The sequence below is a fragment of the Leptonychotes weddellii genome, chromosome 10, assembly GCF_054177405.1.
Source record: "Leptonychotes weddellii isolate Sample4059 chromosome 10, ASM5417740v2, whole genome shotgun sequence".
Classification (NCBI taxonomy): Eukaryota; Metazoa; Chordata; class Mammalia; order Carnivora; family Phocidae; genus Leptonychotes; species Leptonychotes weddellii.
In genome coordinates this window covers 78,037,501-78,061,253 of record NC_138378.1, presented here as the reverse complement: position 1 = coordinate 78,061,253, position 23,753 = coordinate 78,037,501, and the positions used below count along the sequence as shown (strand labels likewise).

The 23,753-nt window shown below is 49.9% G+C and overlaps 2 protein-coding genes across 17 annotated transcripts in view; both read left to right on the top strand.

The window, feature by feature from the left end:
* RAB11FIP5 (RAB11 family interacting protein 5) overlaps positions 1-5,016 on the top strand; it is a 36,855-nt gene extending 31,839 nt beyond the window's left edge. For all 4 annotated transcript variants that reach the window (XM_081833671.1, XM_081833673.1, XM_081833674.1 and 1 more), the window contains 2 exons: positions 2,320-2,509; positions 2,762-5,016. In XM_081833671.1, coding sequence (XP_081689797.1) covers positions 2,320-2,509; positions 2,762-2,965 — 394 coding nt within the window. In that variant the 3' untranslated portion in view covers positions 2,966-5,016. The remainder of the gene's footprint in view (positions 1-2,319; positions 2,510-2,761) is intronic.
* Positions 5,017-6,606: 1,590 nt separating this feature from the next.
* The window catches only part of SFXN5 (sideroflexin 5), a 109,374-nt gene continuing 92,227 nt past the window's right edge, over positions 6,607-23,753 (top strand). For 3 of the 13 annotated variants that reach the window (XM_081833687.1, XM_081833688.1, XM_081833679.1), the window contains exons 1-2: positions 6,611-6,754; positions 14,683-14,751. In XM_081833687.1, coding sequence (XP_081689813.1) covers positions 6,653-6,754; positions 14,683-14,751 — 171 coding nt within the window. In that variant the 5' untranslated portion in view covers positions 6,611-6,652. The other 10 variants (XM_081833677.1, XM_081833676.1, XM_081833681.1 and 7 more) reach the window with 10 other exon arrangements.

Below are 23,753 nucleotides of genomic sequence, written 5' to 3'. Positions count from 1 at the left end.
GTGTGTGAAGCCGTTCCCAGAAGGGAGGGAGAGGAGGTGGTTACAGCTTCCTTGCTGTGAGGACAGCGTCCTTAGCTGGCCCTGCTGCATTCCAGTCTCACTTCCGATTATACTCACTACCTTTGGGAAGCTTTATTCCCTTCAGAGGTGGCTTCATGTCTGAATTTTGCATGTCCCTTACATCCTGAAGTAGATGGGTCAGATAGAGCTATCCCCATTTCTCAGAGGAGGAAGTGGGGGTCTTGAGAGCTCTGGGGTCCAGGGTCCCTCCGATGTACAGGGGCAATCAGACTGAGAGCCCAGGCCACGTCCAGGGTTCCTTTATGCCACCCGGCTGTTCCGCCCCTCCCCAGGCACAGTCCGTGGGTAACATCAGAGCAGGTTTCAAGCTCCCATCCCTAATGCAAACTCCTAGGTGGGAGGAGATAAGTTGTTTTCTCTGTTGCCTGCCCCCTGCCTGGCCTCTCTGCCAGTCTTTCCAGGTTGTGGGACTGAATCCACGGCCCTATCTTGAGTAACAGAGCTGGCTTCTCTGGGTCTGGGCTAGCCCTCCTCCGATGGAGTTCAGGGCCTTGGGCTAAACCATTTTGTTCCCTACTTCTGAATGGTCCAAATCCTCTGTGAAGTAAGCTTAGATTTTACGAGGTCCCTTGGGGAAAGGTTAATTGATTCGGGGGCCCGATGCTTGCAGTATGCATAGCTGTCACAGGTCCAGGGTGCTGGGGGATCCCAGAGCAGGGTCACTGTAGTCAGTTAGGGGAATCAGGGAAGTTTATCCTAGAGGAAGTGGCCTTGCGCGGCTTTGAAACATGAGTAGGAGTTAGCAGGCCAGCAGGTGAAGGGCCAGTGTGTTCTGCTGAGGAGGGACAGCTTTTGTGAGAGCCTGAAGGTGAGAAAGAGCACTTTCCCTGGTTTGCTGCAGTGTGTGGAGTAGAGGCCCAGGAAGAAAGGGCAGGGCCCAATTCTGTTAGAGACTGTGTTTTCTTACCTGATAGGGAGCCAGTAAAGGGCTTAAACATTGGAGAAGCTGAGATCACCATCCCATAGCAGAACAGAGGGGTGGTTGGAGGTGGGCAAGCCTCCCTCCGAGGAGATGAGTTAGCAGGTATGGCCAAAGGCAGTTTAGCCAGCACTGGCTTGGAGAGGAGGGGACGGTGCGAGAGAAGGTGAGGGGCAGCAGGGTTTGAGGTTTGTTAGCCCTGGAGCTGAGGCACAGGAATTAGGGATTCCCAGGGGTCTGGCTGGAGCCATACACTGCTGGGAGGGACGCAGGAGAGCATAGGTGTGGAGGTGAGTGTGATGCGCCCAAGCTGGACCCGGAGTGGAGCGAGCCAGCCTCCAACTCTGTGTGGGCCTAGAGCTCAGGGCTGGGGTCCAGGCTAGAGATGGGACATTAGGGGTAGTGGGACCAAGGCAGGGAAGGGAGGGATCCAAGGGCAGGCTAGCAGTTAAGACTGAGAAGAGACTGCCAGAGGTCAGAAAACCAGAGGGAGGTCTTGGGGGGTGGGGGAATGAGGGAGAGCAGGCCAAAGGAAGGAGAGGTCCAAGAGTCAACTCCACAGAGAGGTCAGTGAGTTGAGAGTTGAGGGGTTGGAGGACTCAGCAGGAGCACTTGTGATGGGCTGACGGGGCCAACATCCCCGTTCTGATGGGTTGAGGAATCAATGAAAGGTAAGAACTTCTAGGGACAGAGTGCAGTCTGCGTGCTCTGGTGGGGCTGGGTGAGGAGGAAGGGGAGCTGGAGCATGACTGAGGGCAGATAGCTGGGTGGGTTTCTCAGGCTGGTGTAAGTGCTGATGGGAAGCAACCAGTTAGAGAGGTGGGCAGCAAAGCGTCCCAGTTTGCCCAGGTCTTTCCTGGTTTTAGCACTGAAAGCCCCACAGCCTGGGAGTCCCCAGTCCTGGGAAAATGGGGACACTGGGAGGGTCAGTCAGTCCCCCAGAGAAAGGTTACAGTATGGAAGAGTGGGGGAAGAAGGAAGGGGTGACCCTGGTAACAACTGGCTGTAGGTGCAGAGAAGGTTGTGGGCCGGCCTCTGCTGTTCCTGTGAAGGGGCAGGCCTTCTGAGGGAGTAAAATGGAGAGGGGGCAGGCGGTGGGGTGAGGAGCGAGGAGCGAGGAGAGCAGTGAGAGAGGAGGAGGGAAGGCTTGCTGAGGAGTGCTGGTTGCAGCTACCCTGAGGCCTTGGCTATGCCGGGGCAGCCACCACCAAGTGCTGATTCCGGGCCAGCAGAGCTGCTGGTCCGGCAGACAAGGTGGCCCGTGTTTTCATGGTGCTGCCTCGCACTCCCCATAACGCATCTCCTTTCTGTCTCCGCAGTCCCCATCCTGTGAAGCCACTTAGTGCTGCCCCTGTGGAGGGCAGCCCAGACAGGAAGCAGTCCCGCTCCAGTCTGAGCACGGCTCTGAGCAGTGGGCTGGAGAAGCTCAAGACTGTCACATCGGGCAGCGTGCAGCCTGTGGCTCCAGCCCCCCAAGTTGGCCAGACTCTGGACACCAAGAGGCTAAAGGTGAGGCCCAACAGGATGCCAGAAGTGTGGTGCTGTGGAGAGAGGTCAGGCGCCCCGAGGTCAGGAGCAGGGTGCTGGGCAGGGTGGAGCAAAGAGCAGGCCCGGTCCCCCCACGCCAGGGCCCTGAAGCCGGTTAGGCAGTCTCTTGCATTGGAGACGGAGGCCGCTCCAAGGGCCTGTAGGGGTGAAACCTGGGTGTCGGTGGGCAGGTAGGCCGGAGACCGCCCTGCTCACTCTCATTCCTGGCCTCAGGACTCAGGTGTGCTGGACCAGTCGGCCAAGTACTACCACCTGACCCACGACGAGCTCATCGGCCTGCTCTTGCAGCGGGAGCGGGAGCTGAGCCAGCGGGACGAGCACGTGCGAGAGCTGGAGAGCTACATTGACCGGCTGCTGGTGCGGATCATGGAGACCTCACCCACACTGCTGCAGATCCCCCCGGACCCCTCCAAGTAGCCCTCTTTGCCCCTGCCCCCGGGAGGGTGGGCGTAAGCCCACTGCCCAAACTGGGCCTGCGTTGCCCTCCTTCCCGCTGAACTCACTCTCACCTGGGCAGGCTGCCGTCTGTCCTCCGTTGTCACTCCCTGCTCCCCCTCCCTCCTGCCTTCATGAGGGTTGCTGGAAGGGGGGCCCTTGGGACTCCCATTGGAGGCATCAGGTTCCATGTACAACTTGTGTGTCTTTGGGAGCCCTCCCTGGGTCTTTCCCACCTGCCTGTTTTCGTATCCCTTAGTTTTGGGGGCTCCAGGGAATTGGAACAAAGAATTCAGCCCTCAAGTCAGAGCAAGGGTGAGCTGCAATTTGATGTGGTATCTGGGACATACTTTATTACCCCACAACAACTGTCAGTCATTTCATCCAAGGCTAAACCCTTGTCCGCCTCATCTGTCTCCAGCCCCTAGAGGGCTCCTAGCGTTCCTGGGGCTGTGGCAGGAACCAAGCTGCCTGGTTTGCAGTCATGGGTAACTGAGCCTCATGTCTGTTCCCTTGAGAGCAAGGAGCCTGTATGGTTTGGTCTTCTCTCTGCTGTGTCCTGATTTTGTGTGTTTCCAGCAGTTTGCAGAGCGAGGGCCATGTGGATGGAGGGAGATGTGTGTTCTCTCTCCCCCGACCCGCCGTGCCCTCCTCCTCTGATCTTCCCATTGAGCGGCATGTGTGAATGTGTGGAGACCTGGGGCAAGGGTGAGGAGAGCACCTCTGCGTGCACCTCCAAGCTGTGGGCCCCTCCACAGGCCTCAGGGCTTTGGGCTGCTTATGTTTGGGGATCAAGCCTCCGTCTTTGTTTTTGTTGCCTGTCCAGATGCCAAAACTCTGTGCTGCTGTGGGGTTTGAACTTTTGGAAACCAATTAAAATGTGCCTTTTGTGGGTGGGGTCAAGAGCCTCTGGATGTAGACCTCTCCCTCTGTTTGGTGTCCCCCTCCCTCCCTGTTGAGCACATGGGGCCTGATCTGTCGGGCCCTGGAAATGGGAAAGGAGGATGGGTCAGCCTTGCTGTGCCCCTGTGCCCCTCCCCTAGAGTTAATTTCAATTAAGGGTCTGGCGAAGCTGCCACTGCTCCTTTAACTTTCCTGCCACCTTCTCCTCCCTCAACCCCAACTGAGAGGCTTTCTGGGATAACAACTACATTCGGGAAGTAGGAGGTCCCGTTCTGCCTATACTTAGGAAAAAGCCTTTGTTGCCCTCCTGTCATCTACTAGCTGCTCTCCCAGCCTGTCCTTTTGGCCCCATGGCCTTGCCTGGCTTGGCTGCAGTGCACTTTGAAATGAAGTGTCTGTCCTTTGGCCCAGCCCCTGGTTTGCTTGCAGAAAACATGGCGGGCTTCCCATGGCATCTGCAGGGAACCTTTAGTGACTTGGGGTACCCTGCTTTAGCAAAAGTTTTGGGGTGAGGAGGTGCTGAGGAGGATACTTTTGGCCCAGCAAGGAGGTGAGAGCTCCTCTGGGACCTCCTCTTCTTCCTGAGAGGGCCTATGGGATCTCTCCGAAGCCTTGGAAGGAGATGTGCTCTATGGGTGATGTCTTCTGCCAGGATGAAGCAGAGGAGCCCCACACATGAGGGGAAAGCCCCTGTAATGTTATCTACCCTAAGGATCACTCATCAAAGCTGAGGAGTGTCCACAGGTATCCAGGTCTTGGGTCATGTTTTTTGGGGGTCATTGGGGGTTAGGTAGGTATCTCTTCTGGGGGAAGGGGAGCACTCTTCTACTATATATTCTTCCAGGCTCTGCTCATTACCAGCCCTGACCCTGATCTTCCGCTCGTCCTTGACTGTGGGCCTCCAGAATGCCCAGGGCAAGGATGTCTTCAGAAGAGTTTTGAGTTGAAGCCCAAGGTTCTCGTTGGATGTTTTTGCTCCTGGCCACAACTTGGAGAGTTGCAGGTGGGGTGGGCAGAGAGCAGGCACAGTTCTGCTTTGCTGTTTGTCTTCCTAGTTGTAACTCCTGTTTATAAAGAGCTTGTTCTTCATGTTTTGAGCACTTTATGAAGAATAAAAAGTTCACATACTGCAGGTGGCTCTATGGTGTTCTTTCTTGATAAATGTATGAAAGGAGGCTTCCAGCAGGGAGAAGGCAGGTGATGGGGTTTTGGGATTCACTGCCTCTGTCCTAACACCAGGGGCAGCAGCACAGCATTGCCCAGTGGCATGGACTCAGTCTTTTCTTTGCCAATAGACCCACATTCATTGAGTACTGTGGGAGAATACAGAGGGTAAAAGACCTGATTCTTATTCTGAAACCGCTTAGTCTAATTGGGAACGATACAAATCCAGGATACAGATGATTCTTCATGGCTAGTTAGCACCTCTCTCTGGCTTTAGGAATAGTCTGTTTCTCGTGGTTCTTGTTGATGGATGAGGAACTGACGGCTATAGATCATGCATTGTCCAGAAGGACATAAGCAGGCGTGAGCCAACACTGCATCTCACCATGAGACGAAGGAGACCTAAAGTGGGGCTCTCTAAGGTCAGAATTATTTCTCCTGTCCTCTTGGGTGAAACAGGCAGCTTCCCTCCCCTCCCCCGAGCCTGGCTCATTGACCGGATAATTCAGCTGGGAACCTTCTACTCTGTACTGCACAAGTGTGTTTATTATCCTTGCTGGTGTCTTGCTCTATGATATGCTCTTCTCTCTTACCTAAAGTCCTTGTAGTGCTTAATAAACACGACTGAACCCCACTCCCCACTCCCAGTTCTCTTCCTGCTGGGGAATTGGCTGGGGAGGGATCTTCCTTAGTTGGACAAAGGAAGTGGAACCTGCCGAGGCTCTGAAGCTCCCACTGTTTAACTCACACAGTCAGCAAATATCTGAGTCCTTGTTGCGAGCCCTGCCAAGCCTGGCACTGAGGACTTAGCAGTAAAACACCTCTTGTCCCATGGACCTGACAGTAGGAAACACATGCAAAACCATAATAACTGTAAGTAAGCGGGCTGCAAAAAAAGTGCTGGATACTATAGGAGCATAAGTGGATTTTGTGGAAGTAGGGTGATGGATCGGGAAATGCAATGTGTAGGCTGAGGTCAGGAGATCCAGAGTCAGGTAAAGATAAAAAGTTAGGAGTTTTCTGGGTATGGAATGTTCAAGGGTCAGGGGCAAGGAGCGCCCAGCATGCTCTTGGAACTGAGTGTCAGGAGGGCTGGAGAGCACAAGGGGAGGGGCAGGGTAGCGACAGAAGAAACTGCATGAAGATTCCGCAGTGCAAGTCCTTGCAGAAAGCTTTCCGGGATTAACCCTATTCCTCCTGGAGTCCTTGCCCATCTAGTCCCCGGGTCAGGCCCGCTTGAGTAGGGCTCTTCTGGGCTAGAGCCCCAGCAGCGATGCCCTCCGCAGCAACTCAAACTTACAGGGTAACCGGCGAGGGGTAGCCCGGTGGCCCACTGTTGGGACCTTAGAGTCGTACACGCACACTCTTCCCATACTGCCGAGCCTTGCAGAGCTGGCGGCAGGAACCGAGACCGGGTCTAAGTCGGTGCAACTCTCCGCAGTCTAGGCTTGTCAAGCGCCGTGACGAGAAAAACTACGCTCCCCACAACCCCTTGCGCCTCGGGCTCGCTGCGGTTGCTTATGGCCAATCGGGAGAAGCAGCTGTGGCGGGGGCCGAGGAGGGACATTTTAAAAGGGCCGGAGATTGCAGGCGTCAGTGGCCATGGCGGATACAGCGACAACAGCATCGGCGGCGGCGGCTAGTGCCGCTAACACCTCGACCGATGCACCTCCTTTCCAGCTGGGCAAACCCCGCTTCCAGCAGGTGAGGACCGGGCTGTGGTCTGAGGGTCGGCGGGTAGCACAGGGAGGGCGAGCAAACTCTTCTCCAAAATCCCCTTTAGTCCTAGGGTCTCCGACCCGCGGCCACCGGGGAGCCTTGCAGCTATTGCCTCGGGTACCTCGGCCCCAGCCAACCCTCTCCCATAGGTGAGCAGGATGGGCGTGGACTCCCACCTTGGCTCCCTATTGGCCGCCGGTGCCGTCACTCCTCGGCTGCCCGCGCCCTCCAGCTTTTCCCGCCTGAGGCGCTTGGTGATTGGTCACGGCCGGTCGCGGCCGGGGATCTGGGGTGCCCGGGTCCGAGCGGCTTCTGCAGGGTCGCTTTGGGCTGTGCAGCCAGCCACTCCCGGCGGAAAGTTCGACTTCGGCTCTGGATGACAAGTTGGCGTGGCGGAGGTGCCTTCTAACTTTCCCTGGGTAGGGACTGACAGTCCTTGCGAGCTGCTGGCGGGGCTTCCGGGCAGCGTCCGCACACCGCGGTCATGCTCCCAGCCCTCGACCCCCAAGCCGGGTCCGCAGTGCGCGATGGTTTAGGGCCACGAGCCGAGGGGTTCTCGCAGCCCGGCGACCCCTGTCCCTTCCAGCGGGGGATTCGCTGACGCAGCGAGTCGGCCGGCTGGTGCCCTGCCGGGGATGGAAAGAGGACATGCGGGGAGAGCCGGGGTGCGGAGGAAACGCTGTGTCATCCCCTGGGGCCGCGCGGGCTGTAGGGAGAGTCCGCGTCCCCGGGAGCCCGCCTCAGCCCCCTCCCCCGGGGCGACCTCCGAGACGGGTCTCTGGCACCTGGGCCTGGGCGCGACCGAGCGCTCGGCTCTGTCCGACCCGGTCGGTCTCTTCGGAGCACGGTGACAGTGGCCTTTTTACTCGGGGACCCCCGACAGGGCGTCGCTAACTCGCCCTCGGCCGCGGAGACGGGGATCGAACCCACAGCCCGGACGTGCGGCGGGAGCTGAAGGCTTGGAGGGGCCGTTCCCACGCTTCCGGCCGCCTCGTACCCTCCGTCCTCCACTGCCTCCAGCGCCGAGGAAGTGGACTTTATTAGGAAAAGGGCCGAGAGGCTCAGCTGAAGCGAACCGGGCTTGCCTTGGGTGGGGGGCAGCGGAGGCGGACACAAAGAAGTTTGCAGGAAGAAAGGAAATTGTACAAAGGTCGGTGCGGTGGTTTTTTTGTGTTTTGTGTTTTTGTTTTCTTGGTGGTGGTGCTTGTGTGGGAGAGGAACTGGTTCCAGGAAAGTGGTGCACCGAGCTTCGCTGATAATTAAGGAACTGCCCCCCTGCGGCTTCTGAGAGAATGTCCTCACTGTTCTAAAACAGGACTTTTAATTCCTTTAAAAAAATAAACCATCTCAGCATGTAGATGTCCGAGGCAAGACTGGCGTCTTCCTGCCAGTGGAGGGTGCCACCTGGGGTGAGACTGTTAGGGGTGCCTCTCCCTGGACTCGAGTGACCCTTCATTGGCTGGCCCCCTTTCCCAGCCCTCCACACACATTCAACTCACTCTTCAAGGATCAGGCAGCGCCCCCGCTCCAACTCCCTTCTTCCCGTCTGATATTACCCGGGTTACACCAGGTCACCGATTCTCTCCTAAGCCCCTCTTTGGCCACCCCAAGGGGGATCCTTTTAGGTCAGCCTTTAGTGACCATCTGTCCTATATTCCTCTAATGCTTATGTGTCATTACTTGTTCTCCCCAACCCTTGTGCGCATCTTTTGAGAGAAGGGGCTGATCTTGCCCTTCCTTGTCTCCATCTTACCCCGAGGTGGGGCTAGACACATGGTAATGTGCTGAATAAAGGTTTGTGGGTTGTCTTTTTTTCTGGTACCTGTGCTGGGACATTCAGTCACACAACACATTTACTGAGGACTTCCCAGTGGCTTTAATGACTGAGGCCTTTGCTGTGATCACTGCCGGAGCCATAAATGCACATTTGAGATTACTCCACTCAGCCATTGCTGGTATTCTTTTTGGCACTGCTCTTGAGGGCGGTGAAAGTGTTTGTTTGCTTTGGAAGCTTCCTTCCTCCGGCATAGTGACTTGCATAAAGCACAGTGGAGGTGATTGTCCCTGTTAAGGAACTTCTCTCCGCTCCCTGCCCCCACCTCCTGCTCCTCCCACACCACTCCCTGCTGTGCAGGCAGCCCAGCTGCCACCCAGTTGACTCCCAAGAAACCTGCAAGTCCCCTGCAGACTTCCCTTTCTCTCCCTCACCCTCCAAATACAACCAGAGGCCCAGTGTTCTCATCGCACACAACAGCTCTCAAATCCACTGGTCTCCCCTGCTGGAATCCTAGACCAAGCCCCCATGATCTATGTCCCGAGCCACTGTGGAAGCCTAACAGGTCTCCCTGCTTCCACTCTGGCCCCCTTCCAATGCTTCCTTCTTCCACTTGGCAGTCTCAACAATGCAGGTCTGATCAGGTGACTCCCTCCTCTCCCCACCCCCGCCACACACTTGAACACTCTCCAGTGGCTTACCCTGCTTCTGAGATAAGGACCTCACTTTTGGAGGGGCCCCAAAGGCCCGCATAGCCCACCCCTGCTGACCTCTACTTCCTGAAATCAGACCCCCTCCCCCAACCCTCCTTTCCACCATGCTAGCTGCTTTCAGCCACTTGAACCCTGAGTATCTCATAATCCAGGGTCCAATTCCCAGAGCCCACGCCAGGGACACCACCCTCAGTCCCCAACTAATCTCATCGCTTTCTGCAAGACTGGGTGCAGAGGTCTTTCCTTGCTCCACAGTGTTGACCTAGAGCCCTTCTTCCTTCCATCCTTCATGGATCTCTGTGCAGGAAGGCTGGGGGAGAAAGGACATTGAGCAGTGTCAGAGGGTGGAGAAAGATGACTTGCCTTGCTGGGCTTTGGTCTGTGACCATCTTTCTTCCCCTACGATGATGATAATAGCCAAGCATTGTTCCAGCCTTTGGCATATTGACTTACTGAATTTTCACAACAACTCTGTGAGGCAGATACAATTATCCCATATATGATAGATAAGGAACCTGTAGCACACACACAGATTAACTCACTTCCTAGGCAGTCTGGCTCTAGGGTTCTTGTTTGTTTTATTAAGGTTTTCAGACATTCAGAAGTGGAGACAGTTGTCAAAGAAAGATCCAGCTGAGCATCAACATTTGCCACTGTGAGACCAGCTTCATTTCATCTATATTCCCCCAATCCCAACCAATGAATTATTTTATTTATTTTTTTAAGATTTTATTTATTTGAGAGAGAGAGAGAGAGCATAAGTGGGGGGGAGGGGCAGAGGGAGAGGGAGAAGCAGATTCCCCCCCGAGCAGGGAGCCCTGAGCAGGTCGCCCCATGCAGGTCTCCATCCCAGGAACCTGAGATCATAACCCGAGCCCAAAGCAGATGCTTAACTGACTGAGCCACCCAGGTGCCCTCCAACCAAATAATTATTTTAAAGCAATGCCCAGACAGCCCATCATTTTGTTGTACCTGCTAGTAGGTATCTCTAGAAAATAAGGACTTTTTTAAAATAAATTTTTTTACTTCAGAATAATTTTAGACTTACAGAAGACAAAAAGATAACAGAATTCCTAAATAACCCTCACCCTGTTTCCCTGAATAGTATCATTTCATATGACCCTGGTACAGTTGTCAAAACTAAGAAACCAACGTTGGAACATTATTATTAACTATACATCCGGACTTTATTAGATTTCACTATTTTTTATACTAATGTTCTTTTTCTGTTCCAGGATCCCATCCATGATCCCACATTATATTTAGTTGTTGTATCTCCTTAGCCTCCTCTGATCTGTGACAGCTTCTCAGACTTTCCTTGTTTTTGATGACCTTGATTGTTTTGAGGGGTACTGGTCAGGTATTTTGTAGGATATCTCTCAATTTGGGTTTGTCTAGTGTCTCTCATGGTTAGATTGGGGTTATGCATTTTGGGGGAAGAATATCACAGAGGTGAAGTGCCTTCTTTCTCACATGGTATCAGAAGGTTTTTTGATTTGTTTTAACATAACCACAGTACCTTTAACACACCTAAAATAATGATTTCTTAATATCATCAAACCAGTCACAATTTGTCTTAGTCTATTTGGGCTGCTGTAACAGAACACCATAGATGGGGTAGCATACGAATAACAGAAATTTACTTTTCATGGTTTTGGAAGTTCAAGATCAAGGTGCTGGCAAACTGTGATGAAAGCCAGCTTTCTGGTTCATAGACTGCACCTTCTAGCTCACATCACATGGCAGAAGAGTGGAAAGATCTTTCTGGGCTCTCTTTTATAAGGGCACTAATCCCATTCATGAAGGTACCTTCCAAAGGCCCCACCACCGAATACCATCACTTAACCTCACACTGGAGGTTAAGAGTCAACATATGACTTTGGGGGGGACACAAACATCCAGTCCATTGCATTATTCACATTTCCATGATTGTCATATCATTTTTTTTTAAGATTTTATTTATTCATTTGAGAGAGAGAGAGGGAGAATCAGACTCCCTGATGAGCTGGGAGCTGGACATAGGGCTCGATCCCAGGACCTGGAGATCATGACCTGAGCCAAAGGCAGACACTTAACCATCTGAGCCACCCAGGTGCCCCATCACATCATTTTTTAAAAAGTTGGTTTGTTTGAATCAGGAACCCAGAAGTCCCACACATTATATTTGACTGATAAGTCTCTTCTAATCTATTGGTCCTCCTACTCTCTTTTTTTCCCTCTATTTGTTGAAGAAGCTGTGTTGTTTGTCTTGTAGAGTTTTCCTCATTCTGAATATGGCTGATGGCAATTTTGTGGTATTATTTAACATGTTCTTCTGTCCCCTGTGGTTCCTATAAACTTTAAGTCCATACTTTTTTTTAAAGATTTATTTATTTATTTGAGGGAGAGACAGAGAGAAGGAGGGAGGAACAGGGAAGGTTAGAGGGAGAGAAAGAGAGAATCTTAAGCAGACTCCGCACTCAAAATCCCGAGATCGTGACCTGAGCTGAAACCGAGAGTCGGATGATTAACCTACTGCGCCAGCCAGGTGCCCCTAAGCACATGCTTTTAACAACTGCCCCATATTGTCTAGTGAAGGGGAGGAAGACAATAGGACAGCTCCTGGGGAAGCTCTGTGACCTGACTGTACTCCTTTTCCTCCTTGTCTGCTCATTTGCTCTCCTGAACTAGCTTTGGGCCCAGACCATTTTTGGCAAGTTGGATCCTACGACAGGGAGCAAACACATCTGCTTCTTCCCATTTGTGTTTCAGTCTACCCAGAAATAAGTTATTTTTTTGTTTTGTTTTGTTTTTAAACTTCCTTGCTCCTTCGGGAGAGTCACTTACTTAGCTGCCCCAAGTATATATTTTTAAAATAGAATATTACTTTTATATATTACACAGAATGCTGGTTCTTTTTTTTCATTTTAAAAAGAAATAAAAATCACTCATATTCCTATTACCCCAGCGTCAATCTCTGTTAACATTTTAATATATTTTCATCTAACTTAAAAAAAATAATTTCGTACTTTCTATTTTGAAACAGTTTCAATCTTACAGAAAAGTTGCAATAAGAATAAAGAGAACTTGGGATGCCTAGGTGGCTCAGATGGTTAGGTGGTCTGCCTTTGGCTCAGGTCGTGATCTTGGGGTCCTGGGATCAAGCCCCATGTCGGGCTCCCTGCTCAGAAGGGAATCTGCTTTTCCTTCTCCCTCTGCCCCTGCTTGTGCTCTATCTGTCTCTCAAATGAATAAATAAAATCTTTTTTAAAAAAAGAATAAAGAGAACTTTCATATACCCTTTGCCTAGATCCACCGGTTAACATTTTTGTCGCACTTCTTTTATTATTCTTTTTGTCTATAGGTGATCAAAAAGTCCAGAAACATAGCAAATATACATGATATTACCAAGGTCATCTTCAGTCTGTAAAGAAACCAGAAGTACCCACATTTCCAGATTGCGTTGTCACCCTCTGTATTTACACATGTTATTTTTCTCAGCCATTTGAGAGTAGGTTATATTCATTTATCCCTTGACTACTTTCGTGTATCATAAGAACGAGGGCATTCTGACATTTCTGTCTTTGTCCATTCGGGCCGCTGTAACAAAAATCCCATAGACTTAGGTGGCTTATAAACAACAGAAATGAATTTCTCACAGTTCAGGAGGCTGGGCAGTTTTTGTCCTGACGTTGACATCTTCGATGAACAAGGCTGGTCATTTTATGGAATGCACCTCAGTTTGGGTGTGCCAATGTCTACTCATGATTAGCGTCAGTCCCTCCAGAATACTATTTGAATTTCTCAGGGTGTCCCATCCAGAGGCACACCATGTCCATCTGCCCCTCATCGGTTTCGTCTTGTCCTTTCCCTTCCCCAGCCCTGGAATCAGCCACTTCTCTAAGGACCCCCAGTTCGTTCTAGTAGACTAGGGTCTGGATGTCATTATGTGTCTTCGCTATCCGCTTACCGTCCATCTATCTCCTTGTTTTTTTTAAGTTGGAATTACCCTGTAAGTATGCATTTCACACAATCATAAGCATTTTTTCATGTCATAAATGTCTGAAAACATGATTTTAGATGGCTGCATAGTGTTCAGTCATATGAGTGGACCACTATTTACCGAACCATCCACCTTTGTAAATAATGCAGCAGTGAGCATCATCAGCATGTACATCTGACCACGCCTCTGAATGTCTCTGGTTGCTTCCTTAGACTAAATACTTAGAGGGGAAATTTTGCCAGGACAGCAGTGTGAGCATTATGTATAAGTGGGGAAATGGTTTAGGCCCTTTGAGTTATAAGCGGTTAGAGAAGCAACTGTTTTAGTTAAGGAATAGTGCCGAAGCTTGATCTGGTCTCTGAATGGCAATACCTCAAGGGGGTGGAGGGAGGGGGTGGAGAGGGTGGGTGCTCCATGCAGGGGGTGTCCCGGTGAGCAGAGAGTTGAGGCAGCATGGGGCCTGGTATGCACAGGGGGCTTTCAGGGAACTATTGCAGGGTCGTCATTGGGAAGAGAAAGCAGCAGACCGTGGCTGTAGGGTCTGGCATCCTAATGAGCAAGGGGGAGGGAATGTGGAGGCTTCTGCTTCCTTCACCATGCAGAGGATGGTGTGGGGAGAGCTGTGGGGCTGTAGGGAGGACTTGGGGCAAAGCCCGGAGTGTAGTGAGGCATGAACCCCCAGTGTGTGCAGCTTCCCCTTTGTCCTCTAGCTTGGCACCTTCTCACCTCCTTGAGCTTGGCTTTTTCCTAGGGCAGAGGGCCCAGTAGCAGTGTTGCTCGTTGCTCCATTTCCCTTCATTGTGGGCTAATGCCTGTGGCCTGCTTTGCACAAAGCCCTCATTTTCTGGGGCCCCTGGCGAGGGCAAGCAGGCCCCTGTCCGGAGCCTCACAGCCGCTCCAGGGCTATGGGTAAAGGAGGGCTTGAGGGCTGTGAGCTGGGTGCCGTCATGCTTGAGCTTGGCCTGTGGGAAGCTTTCCCTGGGGGCGGAGCCTGAGCTGGACCTTGGAGGCAGACCCTCCCTATACTTGAGAGGTCCAAAGCAAGGCAAGGGAGGCTGTGGTGCCAAAGGAAGGCTGAGAGAGGGCTGGGCCCAGGCTTCTCCTTAGCCTGTGTGCTCACTGGTGCTGGGGCACTGTGGAAGGCTGGAGGGGGTCTCAGGGAATTGGGGGAAGAAGGAGGAAAATGGGAGGCAGCCTGAAGAGGACCCGGGACAGTCACCGAGTATCTTAATGGTCTTTATGAGTTGACTTTAAAAAGACTTCAGACCTTGGAAAGCTGCCCTCAGGTGACTGAGAAGCGAGGCCTCATTGGCATTCATCACATGGGGAGTCCTGGGGGCGGTGGGACCCCAATGAGAAGGGTAAGCTGTGGGGTGTTTTCCACGGGGGCTGGAGCATGGTCTACAACAGCTGATCTGCTCTCCTCTCCCACCCCCTTCTCCAGACATCCTTCTACGGTCGCTTCAGGCACTTCTTGGATATCATCGATCCTCGCACACTCTTTGTCACTGAGGTAAGTTGTGGGTGTCCCTCTCAGTGGAGGCCCCTTGTCACTTTAGAAGATCCATGGGTCGTCTGTGCATATGCTGTATACACATTATCTCATTCCATTTGCATCTTACAGCATCCCTTCAAAGTGGATATATGGCATCATTATGACTTCATACTCTAATGAAGTTATTACCCAGGACCTGAATGACATGCTCATGACAAAAGTTCAAGTGGTACAGGTGTGTTTAAGTGGAATAAAAAAGTATCCTTTATATACTCTCCCTACCCAATTCCCTCCTCTCGTAGGTAACGTTAGATTTCCTAAGGTAGAGTTTGCCTTTGGTATGTGTGCCGTTCTGAGTTCTGACAAGCATATGCGGTCACGTAGCCACCAGCACCACGAGGCTGTAGAACACTTCCATCCATCACCCTACAGTGTTTGCCCTACACTTCCATCCATCACCCTACAGTGTTCGCTCAGGCTCAGTTAGACAGTTCCTCCCCTGCTCCTGCCAGCCACTGGCCACCACTCATCCGTTCTCTGCCCCTCCTGTTCTCCTGGTTTAAATGTCATAGAAATGGAATCCTACAGTACGTGGTCTTGGGCGTCTGGCTTCTTTTCCTTAGCATTATGCTTTTGAGATTCATCCATGTTGCTGCATGTATCGGGAGTTGGTGACTTCTCTCTGCTGAGTCGTATTCCCTTGAAAGGATGTTCCAGAATTTGTTTTTCCCTCTGCTTGTCGGTGAACACCTGGGCTGTTTCCATTTTGGGGCTATGATAAATAAAACGCTATGAGCATTCTTTGTGTGGACGTATGTTTTCATTTCTCTTGAGTAAATAACTAGGAATGGATCGCTAGCTCATATGGTAACTGTGGTAAATGTATGTTTAACTTCATAGGAAGCTGCCAAACCATTGTTCAGAGTGGCTCTCCATTTAACATTCCCATCCGCAGTGTTCTAGTTGCTCCACATCCTCACCATCATGTGGTATCGTCACATTTAACTTTATTGCCAAACTTATTTCAGCCATCATAAGAAGTATGTCTTGATAGCCTTTGTATGTGTAGAGCAATGCATGAACGTATAAAATCGCAGATCTTTATGAAGCACCTACTGTGAGCAAGGCAGTGTCGTAAGCATTTTACATGCATTAGCTCATCAGATTAACTCAAAGCAACCCTACGAGGTAGAGATTATTCTAAGCTCCGTTTTACAGACGAGGAAACAGAAGGTAAGTCTCATGCACATGGTGCTGGCCAGGGGTGGAGCCAGTGTGTGACGCAGGTAAGCTTGTCTCCAGAACCCTTGTTCTTAGCCAGTTTGCATCCTGTTCAGGTAACAATCCCAAGATTACTCAGCGGGCAGAGGGCCTGAGCTCCCGTGCTGGGCCCCCACCTATCCCAAGGAAAGTCATTGAGCCATGATGGAAAGAAGCACAAGGCCTTCTGGGCACCTGGGCCGAGAACAATCCCCACTGGGCATGGGAGAGCAGCCCAGTGATGTGAAATGTCGGAATTACCCTGATATGTGGTTTCCTACCGCATCTCAGCGAGGACAAAGGGCACAGGTATTTTACTGGCCGACTTCACCTGTCCCTCTGGGTCTACCACCTCTTAAGGGCAAGGCTGCTGTACTCTGGACTCTGTCTGGATTCTCCTGAGGAGTAATCAATGTGACTACGTAAAAATTTGGAAAAGCACCATGCTAGAGAAACTACTTACCTAGCCTAGGTTATGTATCTTTTTAAAGAAAGCTCCAGAATGGTGCAAAACTAGATACAATTGTAACATCAATCCCAACAGAAATGCCACCTGCTTGATGGAGAAGACCACAGAGGCCAGTGCTTAACTCAGACGATAGGTGCAGATGGTGGTTTTGAGGCATGTTGAGAAATGATGGAGGGGGACAGAAGGTCGGGAGGTACGTCAGTGCTCCCCAGATTACCACGATCAGGCAGGGGCTTTGAGGACAGATGGGCAGCTACAGGGCGGCGCGCCAGCGGTCCCAGGGGGCCTCCACCCTCCCTCCTCCTCTGTCCACCCTCTTCTCATTCCCAGACCCTTTCATTTCCTATTCTCCTTGTACCACATCTCTCTTGCATTTTGAATAGCCGCAATATTCTTGTACATCACTAAACCATCTTGACCTGTGTTCCCTACCAGCAATTGACACGTCAAAGCAACTGAACGATTCACTAGCTAGAAAAATCACCAGTACAACAGCAATTTTGGAATATTTTTCAAATTTCTCATGTCGCCTCCCCTCATCAGCGATTTGGATAGGCTTCCTGGAAAGACCCATATCTCCCTCCCCCCTGCACCCTGGTTGGGGACTGTTTCCAGCACTACATGCTGGCCTTTTGGAAAGTTTTTGCCCATAGAAGACCATCATCTAAGCCCTAAAAACTCTGGAAGGGCCATGACTCACTGGTTCTAGTCCAGGCAGGTTGCAAGGCCATCGGCAGGGAAGCAGTGAGAAATTAGAAGTGGAGAGGAGAGTCTGTTACCTGAGGCTCTCCCCCACGAACTGTGGCACTGTAGGAGGGCCGGGCTTCCCTTCTGCTGGGCTCAGTCCACAGACATAGACTGGAGACTCATGTCTATAGAGCACTGTTTCTCTTTCAGGGTCCTTGGCTGGTGTTCTGGGAGGGAGTGGGGGCTGCCGGACAACCCGCTGGAAGAGATCTGGACAGCCCATTTTGCCTTTGTGGGGGGATAGGTTTGTGGAGACACGAGGAGGTGGTTCTGGAAGCCGGAGGTTCTTGAGGTAGAAAGATGCTGGGCAGCTTGAGCCATCTGGTGACCCGGTTCTGAGAGGCATTCACTGAGTCGATGGATAGGCTCATCTTGAAAGAGTTTTGCAGCAATTTGTTTGTCATTTATAACTGACCAAGCTTTAAAAAGATTTCAACCCTTGTGTGTGTAATGAGGTGGAGGAAATTTCATTCACCATAATTTCTCTTAGGAAGAAGGCTGTCTTTGTCATAAGAATGTCTTGAGCAAGGCTTCAGGGGAGGAGGTTGGTCTGCTTGAGAGAGGGGGAAGAATGGTGCTTTTTTGATCCTGCCGAGAGGAGAGAAAAGGAAGAGGGAGTAACAGTGGGAAGGAGAGCAAGCATCTGGGATGAGCTGAGAGGCCAGTGGCTGGGGCTCTCTTGAGACTGGTCATGCCTACTGAGTTGTGAAAGTTGACGTGTTGTACTGTTGTCCCCTCCACCATCATTCCTGGGAAGTTGCCAGTAAAGTCCCCCTGGTTCTTGAAATCTCTGCAAGAGTAGACTATTTGGGGGGCGGATCTTGAGGGGCTGTGAGTTTCCTGTCACGGTGCAGTGTCTGCAGGATCAGACCTGAGGAAAAAAACTACCAGGAGTTGGCAGAAGTCCCAGCTTTGGCTTTGCACCTAGGTCATGGAATTAGATCTAGATCTCTAAGGACAAAGTTGTACCAGCTGACATCGAAGTTACTTTTAATTATGGACTGAAGATGAATTTGCTATTCTAAATTCAATAATTATTTAAGGAAATGAATGGTTGACAGGTTATCATCCTGAAGGGCAGGGAAAACTAACTGAACTATTAGTGTTAATAACACAGACTCCATACGAGTATTGGTGTTGTAATCTGAAACTGTTTGGGGTGTATTATAGGATAGAATAGATAAGGAATTATATTGAAGTTGGGAACCAGGGTTCTCACCATGGAGGTAGGTGGATACAGATCTGGAGTAGGGGAAAGGACAAAGAACTACGTGATATTGTATTGAATTGGAGGTATGGATATGAACTCGTCACACACACACAAACACACACACACACATCTATGTTTATATTTCCCAGTTTCCTGACTCTGTTCATTGAAAGGGCCTAGAAGCAATGAACCTGGTGACAGTGAACACACTTAGCACTCAGATCTTGGTTTCTTTTTTTTTTTTTTTAAGATTTATTTATTTATTTGAGAGAGTGAGAATGAGAGAGAGTACATGAGAGGGGGGAGGGTCAGAGGGAGAAGCAGGCTCCTCGCTGAGCAGGGAGCCCGATGCGGGACTCGATCCCGGGACTCCAGGATCATGACCTGAGCCAAAGGCAGTTGCTTAACCAACTGAGCCACCCAGGCGCCCCCAGATCTTGGTTTCTAAATACCACAACCTACAAAAAGAAACTGGAACTTCTCGGAGAGGTGGCCAAATCCACATCTAGGACAAGGAGAGCTGCTACAGAAAGTAGGAGAGTGTTCAAAGAGTGATGGAGACACAGTAACTGGCTTGAAGGGAAACCCAGCAGTCATAATTGGGAGAGTTTGAGCGTTAAGAAGAGTACAAGCAATGGTTGTAACACACTAAATAATCATAATAGTAATAATAATACATCTGCGAGTCAATAATAGCAGTAACACGAAGGAGGAGGAGAAATCCATGAATCCATAGTAATACTAAAAGTGTGGGAGAGGGAAGCTCATCTTCACCGAAGAATGTCAGCTGATAAATGTAGAAGAAAATAACCATTGTGTAACCTTCAATGAACTAACTGCCTCTGGCCAGGATCATAGTGGATGCTACTTGCATAGAGTAACAAGTTGTAGGGAAATAGGAGATGTGTCTGCTCTCAAATAAGTCTCACCCTAAAGATTAGTTAGCAAAGGGGAAAAGTTCTCTTTATAGTGAAGAGCTTGGAGGAACCCACTTTAATCAGGTGGCCAAACTTAGCATCACTAGCCATAAAAAAAAACTGACTTTCTGTGCCTTCTGATGTGATATGATTCTGGTAGTAATCCCTAAATACTGGAATATATGAAAGCCTAAAGAAGAAAATAAAAGCAACCCATAGGGGCGCCTGGGTGGCTCAGTCATTAAGTATCTGCCTTCAGCTTGGGTCATGATCCCAGGGTCCTGGGATCGAGCCCGCATTGGGCTCCCTGCTCAGCGGGAAGCCTGCTTCTCTCTCTCCTGCTCCCCCTGCTTGTATTCTCTCTCTCGCTGTCTTGCTCTCTCTGTCAAATAAATAAATAAAATCTTAAAAAAAAAAAAAAAAAAGCAACCCATAATCCCACCTGCCAGAAATAGTCACCATTGACATTTTGGTGTATGCATATATACAAAATTGGGATGATTTATATAATATGTGTATATATATACCTATCTCTTCATATAGAATATGTACAGAGAGAATCATATGATATATATGTTTACATTTACATAACATGTATACATGATATATACTTTTTTCCATATAGCATATTATGAGCATTTTTCCTTGTTATTAAATGTTATTTCAAGATATATTTAATAACTACATAGTAATCCATCATATGATTATTCTATAATGTACTTAATAATTTTCTCTATTGTGACCTACTCGCGTGGTTTATGTCTTTTGCCATTATAGATAGTATGTTAAATCTCCCCATGTTTCTCTTTATTTTCTTTGGATAAATTCCTAGAAGTGGAATTTCTGAATGAAAGACATTTTAAGGCATTTGATATATATTGCCAAATTGCCCTGTAGATTATACCAACCTGTATCAAGATTATATCAGTTTATAGTCTCAATAATAGTGAGTGACAATGTCCTATTTATTTTTATTTTTTAATTTTTCATCGACTAAACTTTTTTTTAAGTAGGCTTCATGCTGGGCATGGAGCTCAACATGGGGCTTGAACTCACGACCCTGAGATCAAGACCTGAGCTGAGATCAAGAGTCAGATGCTTAACCAACTGAGCCACCCAGGTGCCCCTCAACTAGATACTTTTTAATTATAATGTTTCTCTACACTTTTAAAAAATTTCAGTATAATCAATATACAGCATTGGTTCCAGGTGTACAATATAGCAATTCAGCAATTCTATACATTACTCAGTGCTCATCATGATAAATGTACTCTTAATCCCTTTGAGAATGTCCATTTAAATGCCTTCTAGACAGCATCTGATATTCTAATTTTAAAATCTTTAATGGAATTTTTAACAAAAAAATACTCAAATGTCAGTACCTTTATACACTTCAAGTTCTTGTCTATCTGCATGCATTATTGGTGTACTTTTACACTGAACACTTTTTATTTGCTTTTTTCATTCATTTCCAAGTCTTCATAATTTTTTTTAACTTGATAACATATAATGTATTATTTGTTTCAGGGGTACAGGTCTGTGATTCATCAGTCTTACACAGTTCACAGCACTCACCATAGCACATACCCTCCCCAAAGTCCATCACCCAGCCACCCCATCCAAGTCTTTATAATTTTAATTTATTTTTTAAAAAGATTTATTTATTTTAGAGAGAGAGAGAGAGAGCACGAGCAGGAGGGTCAGAGAGAGAGGGAGAGACCATGTCCAAGCAGACTACCCGCTGAGCGAGGAGCCGGACATGGAGCTCTATCCCAGGACCCTGCGATCACGACCTGAGCTGAAACCAAGAGTCAGATGCTTAACCGAATGTGCCACCCAGGCACCCCCTTTGTACTTTTTTAAAGTCAAGTTTTAAAGTCTAAAAGTTAGATGCTTTGATCTAACACATAGGTTGTTTCCTATCTTTTGCTTTTCCAAGAAACATAGTGTTGGACCTGTCACTTTTCACTTCTGCTACATTTATTTTCTAGAATAAATTCTCAAGAGTAGGCTATCCAGGCTGGAGGGCTGAATGTTTCTAAAATTCTTGGGCTAGCTGGACAGATTTATTTTCTAAAGGGTTGGACCTCCTGTCATGCTGCCAGAGTTCTGTTTGCCTTGCGTGGGCCCCCTGAAGGTGACCAGAGGTCAGCCACAGGGAAGGCAGAGCCCCTCCCCATGTGTCCCTGGTTTCCTCTTCCCTTGGGGCTTCCAGTGGCCTGGGGCTTCAGGGAGCCAAGGACCAATCTCAGCACAGACGTTTAATCCTGGGGGTCCCAGGACTGCTGAGAGGGAACAAGAAGGGGGCTTAAGAAGGCTGAGGGAAGACAAGAGAAGGGCTTGGGACTCTGCATATAAATCGTTATCTTCTAGCCCCAAGTCCCAGTGTTTGGGGCCACAATAAAAATGGCTCAAGCAGTCATTGTGGGCAAGGTGAGAGTGCATGGCCCTGCCTTGGGCAGGTATGAGACTGACCCAGGTGAGAACAATCAGATACTGAGCAATCAAGGCATGATGTGACCTAGGCAGCTGCCCTCCCCTCCCCCTGCCTCCCATCAGCCATCCCTGCTTCGTTCTCTCACGAACACTCCATTGCCAATTCATTCTCCCTGCCCCTGGTGCTGCTTTTCTTTTTCTCTCTCTCTTTTTTAAGTTCTGCAAGCTTTGGGACTCCCAAATTCTTCACTTTGCCTAAAGTTTGAATGCTCCAGTTTGTGTCAGGTAAGGCCTGGCTTTGAATGAGGGTAAAAAAGACCCTTCCTTTTCTTACCTGAGGTGCCCTGTCCCCGTAGGCATCAGCTTTGGGGGATGTAGGCATTGCTTTGAAATCATTGGGAGACCACCCTTTCAGTTACTGTTACGAGGATAGGATGGTCTTCCATGCTGATGTTTTGTGGAAATGGCCCAGAACTGGGATTGAGGGGATTTCTGCGTTACCTCCCACCCACTCTGGGACCCTGGGCATGGAAATGCCCTTCCTTTTCTGGCCGCAATTAGTTCAGAGAGGGGGTGGCCTAGATGGTTCTATGATAGATACACGCAAAGGGGTGTTCTTATCCACATCCTGTGTGAATAGGGCACGGTCTCTTGTAATTTTGGGATTGTCAAATGAGCATCACCATCAAGGGACTTTTTGATGACTCTTTCTCCAGATTTCCTTTTTGTGTCCTTCCCTTTCTGGGTCCCTCTGTCCCTGTTCCTGTCTGGCATGGTCTCCTGCCCTCTCTGGCTGCCACCCTAACACTCCATGTCTGCCCCTTTGCTTCCTTCTCCTACCCCTCAGGGCTTTGGGGCAGGACCCTTGAGGCCAGGCTTCTCCTCTGTTCAAATTCTCTGCCCTGGAGCAGACCTCCCAGGTGCCAGTGTTTCCAGAAGGACCTTCTGGAGACCATGCCCCCCTCAAATACAGGAGATAACCTCAAGGTGACACTTTCTGGCAGGTGAGCTAGAGGCAGGCAAGCCAATGAGGGAGTCTGGGAAGCAACATGGGCCGACTCTCCCCCTGGCCCAAGGCTCTAGAGGAGCCTTTCATCCGCTCCTTGCTGCCTTTGCGTTCAGGGCCTGGCTGCCTGTTTGTTCCTGGTTGAAAAGACTTCCTGCAAAGTTCACCCACCACGGACCTCCAGCTGTCCAGACCTCTCCAGTGCCCAGGACTCTTCCATCAAGCCTCATAATGCACGGGAGTGAGAGAAGGGCTTAAAGCAGGGAGACCCTCCTCCCATCCCTCAGGTCTCCCTGGTAATGGCCCCGTTCTCTGCCGTGAAGAGCCCAGCCCCCAGAGCAGTCAGGCCTCAGGGACCTCTTAAAGCGAGTGTCCTGGGGCTTTGGCTGTCCCACAGAGGGGCCCAGCCCCTCAGCCTCTGACAGAGGGGCCTGGCTGAGGCTTAGTAAGGCCCAGCAACAGAAGAGCATGTTCTAGCTTCCTCCAGTCCTAATTTCTCAGACTTGTCTTCAGGAACTTTGGATTTAGTTCTCCCTCAACCCATGCCAAGATCGGGCTCTTTGGAACTTATTCTTGTGGCAGGAGGCCTCCCTTTGATGACTGTGTCAAATGAGATGGAGCCTGGCCAGGTTGTTATAGGAACTCGGGAGAATCCCTGGAGTGGGAAAATAATGAGAACACGGGGCCATTCACCATTCAGCGCTGGAAAGTAGAGCATTCATTGTCCCGTGGCAGAGGCTGTGGCGTGGGAGGAAGCAGGCTTGGGGTGGGGAGCTTGCCCCATCACTGTGAGGCTTTGGGGGTGCAGGGGGGCGGGTTGGGGGCACACAGCAAGGGTCTGACTAAACTCTGGGTACAAAAACTAAACTTCTCATGTTGTGGCCATGTGACCTTAAGAAGTTAAAACAGTCAACACGATCCCATTTTGTTGAAAAACAAATGCATTAAATCCAGGACGAAAATCATCCTCACTCT